The sequence below is a fragment of the Notolepis coatsorum genome, assembly GCF_963971535.1.
Source record: "Notolepis coatsorum genome assembly, chromosome: 15".
In the NCBI taxonomy this organism is placed as follows: Eukaryota; Metazoa; Chordata; class Actinopteri; order Aulopiformes; family Paralepididae; genus Notolepis; species Notolepis coatsorum.
The window spans coordinates 86,841,438-86,853,548 of record NC_140179.1 but is presented as its reverse complement, the minus strand read 5'-3'; the positions used below and the strand labels follow the sequence as shown (position 1 = coordinate 86,853,548).

At 41.8% G+C, this 12,111-nt stretch overlaps 1 protein-coding gene across 1 annotated transcript in view; it reads left to right on the top strand.

Moving 5' to 3' along the window:
* cand1 (cullin-associated and neddylation-dissociated 1) overlaps positions 1-12,111 on the top strand; it is an 80,860-nt gene that overhangs the window by 44,162 nt on the left and 24,587 nt on the right. Inside the window, exons 11-17 of the mRNA XM_084330078.1 lie at positions 163-303; positions 684-825; positions 1,338-1,546; positions 3,219-3,387; positions 9,448-9,537; positions 10,826-10,979; positions 11,848-12,085. Of these exons, the coding sequence (XP_084186204.1) occupies positions 163-303; positions 684-825; positions 1,338-1,546; positions 3,219-3,387; positions 9,448-9,537; positions 10,826-10,979; positions 11,848-12,085 (1,143 nt within the window). The remainder of the gene's footprint in view (positions 1-162; positions 304-683; positions 826-1,337; positions 1,547-3,218; positions 3,388-9,447; positions 9,538-10,825; positions 10,980-11,847; positions 12,086-12,111) is intronic.

Here is a 12,111-nt window from a genome sequence, read left to right as displayed (position 1 = left end):
TAATCAAAATTGTATTTCATATTCGAATCCCATGCCCATCGAACGAAGCTTCAAAGTATTTAAGACGGACCTAGTCTGCACGCACATGTCTCTGTCTTTCTCTCCTGCACTTGTTTTTATCTTTAAGATAATCTGTTTATCTGTGTGTGTGTGTGTGTGTAGGAGCGGGAGGAGAATGTAAAGGCGGATGTGTTCCACGCCTACCTGTCTCTCCTGAAGCAGACCAGACCAGCACAGAGCTGGCTCACCGACCCTGACGCCATGGAGCAAGGAGAGACCCCTCTTACCATGCTGCAGAGTCAGGTAGCACACGCACACAGCACACACACGTGCACACGCACACATACACGTCAAGTAAAACCCAAGAGACTGGAAGGAGAGAGTTTAGTATTGTTAACATTAGCTGTCGCACCAATGGAATACTTTTACATTTAGTAATTTAGCTGACACTCTTATCCAAAGAACTAACATTGTTTGTTAAGCAGTGTTGAACTTGAGTGCCTAGTAGTATATAGACATATTGGCATGGTATGGGGGGGGGGCGACCGTGGCTCAGGAGGTAGAGCAGTCATCTGGTAATCCGGAGGTTCCCGGTTCAAATTCACCTACTAACAATGTGGTCTGAAGTATGATATTTTGGTAAATCTCTCTCTCTCTCTCTCTCTTCCCCCCCACCCCTCCAGGTTCCTATGATAGTGAAGGCTCTCCATAAGCAGTTGAAGGAGAAGAGTGTTAAAACCAGACAGTGTTGTTTCAACATGTTGACTGAACTGGTCAATGTTCTGCCTGGAGCACTAACGCAACATATCCCTGTACTAGTACCAGGTAATATTGTTACGACTGCTAATGTGGCTACTACTATTGCCACTGCTGATGCTACTAGTACTAATACGGCTAAAACAACTACTACTATTACTGCTGCTGCTACTATTACTACTACTGCTGCTGCTAATACGGCTACTTCTATTATTACCGCTGCTACTACTATTATTACTGCTACGGCTACTATTACTACTGCTGCTGTTACTACTACTACTGTTATTATTATTATTACTACTACTGCTATTACTACTACTAGTAGTAGCATTACTCATACTATTTATATTAATACTACTATTGCTATTACTTTTACTATTAATACTAGTGTCACAAACCAGCTTTAGTCAATACACCAACTCAGTTCTATGTGCTAACTACAGACCAGCTGACCATATTAATATCTTGACCATGAACAGTGTGTATCAGGCCCTTTACAGTCTGTGGTTCCTTGTCCTTCCATCTGGGCGAGCCCCAGCAGTCACTGACCATTGGCCATCTCTCTCTCTCTCTCTCTCCAGGTATAATCTTCTCTCTGAATGATAAGTCCAGTAGTTCCAACCTGAAGATCGATGCGTTGTCATGTCTGTACGTCATCCTGTGTTCCCACCCGGCCGAGGCCTTCCACCCCCACATCTCAGCGCTGGTCCCGCCAGTGGTTTCCTGTGTAGGAGATCCCTTCTACAAGATCACATCCGAGGCTCTGCTGGTCACACAACAGCTGGTCAAGGTACCGGATATATCAACTCTGCTGATGGTTGGATGTAGGGCTGCAACGATTAGTCGACATAATCGATGACGTCGATCATAAAAGATTGGACATTGAGCACGACCTCAGAGTTGCTTTGTCTACCATCACCCCAGACTTTGAGACTCTTGTCAGGAGCAAACAACATCCCCAGTTATCCCATTAGTTCCCTGGGATGTTAAGCTAAGAAGTCTGCCAAGAAGGATATATTATTTATTATTATTTTATTTCATTGTGTTTTTTTTATCCCTAGTTGCACTTTTGTTGCAACCCCAGTTATCCCATTAGTTCCCCCAAACTTACTGTCGCCCTGTTATGTTAAGCTAAGAAGTCTGCTAAGAGCCCGGAAAATGAGCCGCGCCCACAGGAAGCAGAGATGGAGGGTGTGACAGAAATAATCGTTAGATTAGTCGACTAATCGAAAAAATTATCGACAGATTAGTCGACTACCAAAATAATCGTTAGTTGCAGCCCTTAGATGGCTTAATAGAGTAGTAAATCCTTTCCCCTTTATATATCTGATTTGTGGGTCATAACAACCTTTAGGGTAAAATGCTATCTGCTACTTTTGTAGTTTTGTTTGTTCTTTTCATGGGGTTAGGCTGGGATCACATAGGGCAGCACTTTTTTTTTTGCTTTGAAATAATTATTATAGCGATTTTTTTTCTTTTTTTTTTTTTAAAGAATTTTTTTGGCGTTTTATCGCTTTATTGCTACTGGGCAGTCCAGTTTTTTTTCAAATGTAGCCAAGAGTAAAGACCCTAATCTTGTCAAAACAGCAGTCAAAGTGTATATTTTCAGCACTACGTTTGTTTACCAATGATTTTAACTGTTATTAGTGAAATATAAGATTATAGAAATCTCAGGGGAAAGTCGAGGATTGGTGTGAGGATTTGGCGCAGCCTAACTTGAGTGTAGTCTTTTGAGAGAAGAGACCCAGGGCTTTCGATGGGCTTTTGAATAAAAAAAAAAATACACTTCCCAGCTCTTCTAGATTTACTTTTTTATTTCTCTTATATTTTGGGATCATATCCCACAAACCTGAATGTTATTGCCATAAAACAGAACGCAGTTAGTTTCTCTACCTTTCTGTGAACATCTAGAAAAAAACGGCGTTGCAATCTGATGAAAAATGGCGGAGAAATTTACAGTAGATTTAGTTCTCGGTTTGTGAATCACGCCTGGTGATACTAAATCCAGATTGAACTCTGCCATTGGAAAGGGGAGATTTGGCCCAGTCCATAGATGTGCGACTTGGCCATAATAAGGTCATTTATAGGCCTGATATTATATATTATATAATACAAAATAATAGAAAATGTGATATTCTCCTTTGGTTCATTACAATTTACTCAAGCCTAGTAACAGACACAATATTTCTGACACTGGGAATACATTCACTGAGGTGAGGTCCATAGATGTCCCTAGATACCAAGAACATGCAAATGGACCTTGTAAGAAGTGGAGCAATCTTCCATTCACTTAGGTATATTTTAGGCAGATTTTCAGAAAATAGGGCTCCGGGCTTGAGAGGTTAAATTCTCTCCTCTTAAATTCTCATCTGTTAAATTCTCTCCTGTTAAAATTTGTATCTGTTAAATTCTCTTTTACATTAAATTGTCATGTGTTCACTTCATCTCATGTTTTCTCTCAGGTGATCAGACCTCTAGACACCCGCACAGAGGACCCAGAGAGCTTTGATCCCTCCCCCTACATCAACGACTTATTCAGCTGTACAATCAAAAGGCTCAAAGCCGCCGACATCGACCAGGAAGTCAAAGAACGAGCTATTTCCTGTATGGGCCAGATTATCTGCAATTTGGGTAAGATTTATTTTTATTTGCAGGTAAATCTCAAAGCTCTTTGTGTATAATCCCCATTATTTTTAACCTAGATTTTATTTTCCAACTGAAGCACCCACAGAAACACAACCTCATCATTCTTGGTCAAGAATCAATCAGTATGATACCAGCTGATTAAAAATAGACTAATTTAAAAAGAAACAAAACTCTCCTTTAAAACGCATCTGACATCAGAGTTAGCAGGCCCTAGACCAGTACTGTAGAGCAGTGATTCCCAACCTGGGGTCCGCGGACCCCCTGGGGGTCCGCCAGGGGGCGCAGGGGGTCCGCCAGACCACAGATGATTTGAGGTCCTTTTTTTTTCTTTTTCAGAGAAATATTTAATTAGCATATTTTTATCATCAGAAGCATGAATAGTCTCTCCACTACAATAAAAAATAAAGAGAAATAAATAAACATCTAGACATGATTTTTTAACGTTAACAGTAGGCTACCGGATAGCCGCTAAAACGCGATCAGTTGACTGTATCACTTTCCGTAGCTAGCCTAGCACGCTAGTTAACTTTCTCGGCTCGTCTGCAGTCAGCCGCCAGAGGCGAAAATGTGTGACAAACGAAAAGGAGATGACGGCAGCTCATCTGCAAAAAAAGTTAGGACCTACAGCAATCGCGACAATTACATCACCATGGGCTTCACTAAGGGACCAGACAAACGACCTGAGTGTGTGATTTGTGGAGAAAAGTTGGCAAACTCGAGCCTGAAGCCCAGCAAGCTGAAGAGACATCAGGCGTCTAAGCACCCAGAAACCGTTGGGAAGGATCCGGACTTTTTTCGGTGGAAAGAACAGTCTCTCAAGGCGAACAAGCCCGTTGATGTTAGAGTAGCGTGGAGCAGGGGTGGGAGTGATTTACAGAAGGCTACCGAAGCCTCCTTTGAGTGTTCGCTTTTAATTGCAAAAGCAAAGAAACCGCACAATATTGGCGAGCAGCTCATCAAACCAGCCTGCATCAAAATGGTTTAGAAACTGTGCGGCCCACAGGTGGCGGATAAACTAAAATCAGTACCACTCTCGAACAATGTAGTGAAAGACCGAATTGATAAGATGTCAAGTGATTGCGAGCAGCAGCTGTCAGAAAAGCTTAGAAAGGGTCCATTTGCCATACAACTTGATGAAACTACAACTGTCGCAAACAAGGCTGTGCTCATCGTTTATGTGCAGTATATCGAAAATGAGGATCTGAAGCAGGACATTCTCATGTCAGTCAACCTTACTACCACCACTCGAGGTGAGGATATTTTTACTGCAGTGGATTCTTACTTCATTCAACATAAATGCAAACTGTTCACCATTAGGGCCTGATTTGAGAGGATGAATACAGGATTTGAATATTGGCCAACATTTTGAAATACATATGGTGCAAGATGAGATTTGTTGATTGAAGGCACAAGTCAAAGAAGCATAGTGGGTCTAATTATGATGCATATGCCTGTGTATAAGCAGTTTGTTATTAAAATGACAAAGTATTAAAATGACCAAAAAAAAGTATTTTATGGTATTTTATTAGGAGGGGGGTCCAGGAATTTCATCAGATGTTTGGGGGTCCCTGGGGGAAAAAAGGTTGGGAACCCCTGCTGTAGAGGTTATAGTACTGGCCAGGCTGAGTTAACTGGTCTTAGACCAGTACTGGAGAGGTTATAGTATTGGCCAGGCTGAGTTAACCTCTTAACAGTCCTGCACATTTAGTATAAAAAGCCTGTCGATTGCATACTGAAATCTGATTCTGGAACCATTTGTAGCAGATGCACAAGTCTGGCCTCTTTTGAAAGGAAACACTCTGAATTTTCTTCCACAACAGGAAGACTCACTCCGAGTGCTGTTGTCATAGAGTTACAGCGGTTTGAACACACTGAAATAAAACATTTTCAAAAAGGAGTGAGATGAGTCAACACTACCTCAGTCCCCTCTCCCCCTCCCCCACTAATCTCTTGTCTCATACACCACCCCACCCCTTCACATACACAAACAAACCCTCAACTCCCAGAGGAGTGACAACAATAGATCAGGAGAGGGAGGTGCACGTTCATTCTCTTGCATACGGTATGCTTTCACCGCTTTTACCGCTTCTCTGTCCAAGTTCTTTTCAGAATTTCATTGGCTACACAAACGGTCAATAATTTTCAGAGTCGGCGGTGATTTGGCCGGTCATTGAGAGGCGTAACCGGAGGTGGTAACTTTTTCGAAAATTGACGCTTGTTGGCTGTTTGGTTATATAACCCGAGATTGGAAGCACGTAATGGGTCAAGTGGTGTATCAATCAAACGGCGGCCATTTTATGTGTGTTGGTTGAGAGACAATAACACAGCGTGACACTGACGGATGGCTGTAACATGTGTTGGGACCGTCGGAACGTTAAGTGGTTAACAGATCCTAGACCAGTACTGTAGAGTTTATAGTACTGATCAGGCTGAGTTAGCAAGTCAAGTCAAGTCAAGAGTTTTATTTGTCACGGCATACGAGTATACAATGAAATGCGGGAGTATACAATGAAATGCAGGTCCTAGAACGGGAATTGTTGTGTACACCACATGTTGGCTAAATGTCTCTTTATTATTGTTGTTTGGCAAAAGATTGGCTTTTTTTTTTTTTTTTTTTTTTTGTATCTTTTTCCGTTTTTCTCCCATCCCAATGTTAGTCGTTATGCCAATTCCGCGTGATTACACAAACAAGCCGCATTTCTCGGAGACGCTCTCTGATTGGCCGACGCCTGTTTCTACTGATTGGTTGAGCGAAGCCCCTCTCTGATTGGTTTAGCTCGTCACGACACGCCAGGAAGAATAGTCGCTGCTGAGGCAGTGACTAATGGGGATCTGAAATAAAGAAATAAAGAAATGAAATAATCCCTACATAATAACCACGCAGGTTAATCAGCAGGTTAATTAGCAAAGGTTAATAATAATAACCACGCAGGTTAATTAGCAACGCTCGCACAATACCTAGGTTAACCCTTTCTCTGCCACGCTTATATCCATCCTTATACCATCCTCTGCCAGCTCTATTTGTCTATGGAGATGTTCCTCTTCTTTGCAGGGCTATAACTTTTTAAATTGTATTGCTAAATTGACATTACTATGGCCCATTCAACGTCAAGTATCTTATCGTTTAGGATGTAGCAACGTTCTACTTTTTCATTCATACTAAAATACGGTCTAAAGTATAAATATGTTTTTATCGTTTTCTGCAGCATTCTGCAGAACGTGAGTTATAGCCCTAAATACATATATTAGATCATCAAATGTAGTTTGATACCGATTGACGTCAGATAAAGAATTTCAATTGTACAAGGTCCTACACGTCATGCCTCATAATCTGCTGGTGACCGGAGGGGGGGGGGGTGTTTATAAGTCCGTGGCCGACGTTAAATGATTCATGTAGTATGGGTCATGTATTGATCATAGCAGTTTGCATGTTTAATAATAATCAAACACGCTGAAACTCACCGCGGCTTCCTCGTAGCGTTGGGCGATCAGCGTGGAGCAGAAAGTTCTCTATTATGGGATGTCGACCTAGTTGGTCTAGTTCCAGGTTGTATAATACTGTATACGTCCAAATCATGTTGTTTATCGAGTTATTTGCAACCGATCGCTATCCCGTGTATCAAGCTGGAGTCCCGCTAGCGATAGCGAGTGGCCGGACGAAATATGGGTGAGCACCACTTCTGGCGCGTCACTTCCGGTTTTGGCGATTCGCCGATCGGCCACCAGATGGCGGTCTTGCACCGTTGGAGAGTTGAGAGGAGATCAACAGCAAGTCTCAAGTCTCCGTGGCTGAAATATGATTGCCATGACAGATTTTTGAAATATTGATCTCAAAGACGCTGTAAGACGTCATTGGCAGATTACGCATGGCCAATGACGTCTAAAGTCGTCCTTGGCGATTAAAGGGTTAATAATAAGTAGGCAATTGGCACAAGTGTAAATTATACATTTGTCACTCAGTTTTAACATCGACGCACTTAGCTCAACTCGTTCGCCAGCTTGCTGTGGAGCCTATGGTCACAAGTTCGAATCACTTCAATTATTATTATTTTTTTTTACGTTTAATTAATTTATCATCTCTATATTAACACTTTGACTGCCGGGAGCCGTCTTTAGACGTCTTTGCTGGCCATGCTAAAGTTGCCGGGGGACGCTGTACGTCGTCTTTATATCAATATTTCAAAAATCTGCGATCGGATTCATAATGTCTCTCCGCTGGCCTGAGATACACCAGCAGGACCCACTGAGCTCTCTGGCGGTTCAGGAGCGCCATCTGGTGGCCGATCGCGCAACCGCTTAACAGGAAGCGCAGTAGAGGTTGTGCTAGATGTCCGTATTGCTTCCGGCCACTCGGGATAGGTTCCGGCACTCTAGCTCGTCACACTACATAGCGATCGATTGCCAATAACTCGATAAACAACATGATTTGGACGTATATACCATTATACAAGCTGGAGATGGACCGGGTAATAATATATCCCATAATGATAAAATTTCTACTCGACGATGATCGCCCAACGGCGCGCGGAGACTGGGGTGAGTTTCAGCGTGTAACGTTACCGTCTTCGATAATAACTGATATTATCAACATTTGACCCACATTAGATGATTGGTATAACGCTGCCCACGGAATTATAAACGCCCCCTCGCCCATCCGGTCAACATCAGATGACGTGTAGTAACTTCTAGAAGTACGTCTAGTTGGAATTTTTTATATCGCGCTGATTGCCATCAAACTGTATTTCATCATCAATATAATGCATTTGGGGCTATATATCACGTTCTGGAGAAAGCTGCAGAAAGAGATGAAAACATACTTATACATTAGACCATACTTTACTATGAATATGTGAATGAAAAAGTTTAACGTTGCTACACAATGAACAATACATATAGGACTTTGAATGGGCCCTAATAATGGCAATGTAGCAATAGAATTTAAAAAGTTATAGCCCTGCAAAGAAGGGGACTTTCTCCATAGACAAATAGCGCTGGCAATCTATGGTATATCATTAATTTAACCTTAGGCAACCAAAGTGTTAATGTAACTAGCTATTCATATCAATTGAAATAACGTTAATCTCTGTGAGCCTTCAGAGCTGCTCTTATTTGTAAATAGAAGAAAAAGGAGTTTTTCATTGTTCAAGAGTGGATATATGTTGCAGAACATGCCTGTTAATTACCTTTTAAATATCTTATGTGGTTGTCTCTGAGAAATGCAACACATAGGTAATATTAATAGGTTTTGCCGCCGCGGCATTATGCATTCGTCACATTTCCCCGTTATCGATCGACATCTGGTAGATCGATATGTCCATTGGCTGATGATAAATCCCATTATTCCATGGTGAAATCTGCGATTCGAAACGTGATCCACAGTGCATTGTGCTGGTTCAGGATCAGGCTACAATGATACTCCATTGGAAGAAAAAGTTTTACATTCCCTCACATGGCATACTGCAGTGGAGCGATGGCGCCCCTAAGAGGATCTGCATTTGCATCTCTTTCTATATAAAGCCATAATTGGAGATTGCCCAAATTAATTTCACCTCTATCTCACTTCTCTCTGTTAGAGTGAACATCTGGGCCCTGTGGTACACGATCCAATGATTGGCTCTTACACTCAAAGCACCTAGAGTCTGTACTGAACTTCAGCTTCTGTGCTCCTGACACGTGGAACATCATACAATACACTCTAAAACTAAAATCTTTGATTTTCTTTAATCTTTATTATTTCATTCTTTATCCGCAATCACCAACCATACCACCATAGTCTGCAGTTGTTTTAATTGATTGTACAAACTATATTATGTTTGCATTCATTGTTTGTATTGTGTATGTTTTGATAAATGTCATTGGAATTATTATATATATATTTTTAAATAAAGATTGATTGATTTCATGAATTATTTTATGTGTAGACAGCCTGTTAGCAAAATGTCTCTTTATTGTTGTTGTCTAGACAGGCAAAATTGATTAATGTGCATTGTCACAGTATGGTAGAACTTGAAGTCTGAAGCCTCTGGTTGTGTTGGTGTTTCCTAGGCGACCGTCTGCCAACCGAGCTTCCTGGAACCCTGCTGATCTTTCTAGAACGTCTGAAGAACGAGATAACTAGACTCACTACTGTTAAAGGTACTATTCATACTAATACCAGACTCACTGCTGTTAAAGGTACTATTCATACTAATACCAGACTCACTACTGTTAAAGGTACTATTCATACTAATACCAGACTCACTACTGTTAAAGGTACTATTCATACTAATACCAGACTCACTACTGTTAAAGGTACTGTTAAAGGTACTGTTGACACTACTGCCAGACTCACTACTGTTAAAGGTACTGTTGACACTACTGCCAGACTCACTACTGTTAAAGGTACTGTTGACACTACTGCCAGACTCACTACTGTTAAAGGTACTGTTGACACTACTGCCAGACTCACTACTGTTAAAGGTACTGTTGACACTACTGCCAGACTCACTACTGTTAAAGGTACTGTTGACACTACTGCCAGACTCACTACTGTTAAAGGTACTGTTGACACTACTGCCAGACTCACTACTGTTAAAGGTACTGTTGACACTACTGCCAGACTCACTCACTACTGTTAAAGGTACTGTTGACACTACTGCCAGACTCACTACTGTTAAAGGTACTGTTGACACTACTGCCAGACTCACTCACTACTGTTAAAGGTACTGTTGACACTACTGCCAGACTCACTCACTACTGTTAAAGGTACTGTTGACACTACTGCCAGACTCACTCACTACTGTTAAAGGTACTGTTGACACTACTGCCAGACTCACTACTGTTAAAGGTACTGTTGACACTACTGCCAGACTCACTCACTACTGTTAAAGGTACTGTTGACACTACTGCCAGACTCACTCACTACTGTTAAAGGTACTGTTGACACTACTGCCAGACTCACTACTGTTAAAGGTACTGTTGACACTACTGCCAGACTCACTCACTACTGTTAAAGGTACTGTTGACACTACTGCCAGACTCACTACTGTTTAATGTACTGCTAATACTTCTACCAGACTCACTACTGTTGAATGTGCTTGGTATTTCTTGTTCAAATAAGTGGTCTACATGTTAAAATAATAGCTCTATATTCTCTCAACACTCAGTGATGGCTGTTGGAATATAGAGCTATTTAACACTTATTTTAACAAACAATTACCACTTACAGCACCTATTTAAAGGTACTGTTAATACTACCACTACTACTACTACTACTACTACTACTACTGCTGCTAGTACTACTACTAATATATACTAGGTGCTAGAGTGGTCATCTGGTAATCTGAGGGTTCCCGGTTTTAACCCAGCTCCTTCTGACTTTGCGTCAAAGTGTCCTTGAGCAAAACACTTTTCAAATTTTTTTTGTTTCTGTGCGTCCATCCAGCTCTGACCCTGATCGCTGGCTCTCTGTTGAACATTGACCTGAGGCCGGTTCTCCCAGAGGCCGTCCCCATCCTCGCCTCCTTCCTGAGGAAGAACCAGAGAGCTCTGAAGCTCTGTACACTAGCAGCCCTGGACATACTGCTGAAAAACTACAGGTAACTTTAACCCTGAGCTAAACTCCCTCCACTGATGCTCTTCTCCCAGATCTTAACTATTAACTCCATCCACTAGTCATCATGCCTTTACAAGCCTCAATGTTTTTCTAATCATCTGAATTTGGCAATACAAGCTTCATATTCAATGTTAAAGATCAAAGTAAGCCTCTTCAGATATTGAGCATCGTTCTGTAAAATGTGCAACCCTAGTTCCACCTAGTGTCGTATAGTCTCCCTGTATTCGTTGTATGGCTGCATGTACTGAACAGTGACATCTGTACCGTGCAGTTGCGGAACGAATACACTTACCATTACACCCCTAGTAATAATAATCATATTTATTATTAATGTAGTTCTGAAGTGACTTCAGCTATGATCGATGCAGTGCTGGCTGTGTTCTATTATAAACATGTATTATTAATGTAGTTCTGCAGTGACTCCAGTGATGATCGATGCAGTGCTGGCTGTGTTCTATTATAAACATGTATTATTAATGTAGTTCTGCAATGACTCCAGCGATGATCGATGCCGTGCTGGCTGTTCTATAATAAACATATGTATTATTAATGTAGTTCTGCAGTGACTCCAGCTATGATCGATGCCGTGCTGGCTGTTCTATAATAAACATATGTATTATTAATGTAGTTCTGCAGTGACTCCAGCGATGATCGATGCCGTGCTGGCTGTTCTATAATAAACATATGTATTATTAATGTAGTTCTGCAGTGACTCCAGCTATGATCGATGCCGTGCTGGCTGTTCTATAATAAACATATGTATTATTAATGTAGTTCTGCAGTGACTCCATCGATGATCGATGCCGTGCTGGCTGTTCTATAATAAACATATGTATGTATTATTAATGTAGTTCTGCAGTGACTCCAGCTATGATCGATGCAGTGCTGGCTGAACTTCCTCCTCTCATCGTTGAAAGCGACATGCACGTGTCTCAGATGGCTTTGAGTTTCCTCTCCACGCTGACGCACACACACCCCTCCTCCCTGGCCCAGCTCAGCGGGGGGGCCATCCTTACACAGCTGATCACGCTGGTTCGATCCCCGCTACTGCAGGGAGGAGCGCTCGCTGCCATGCTGGACTTCTACCAGGTAGGGTGTTGGTGGGTGGGGGGGGG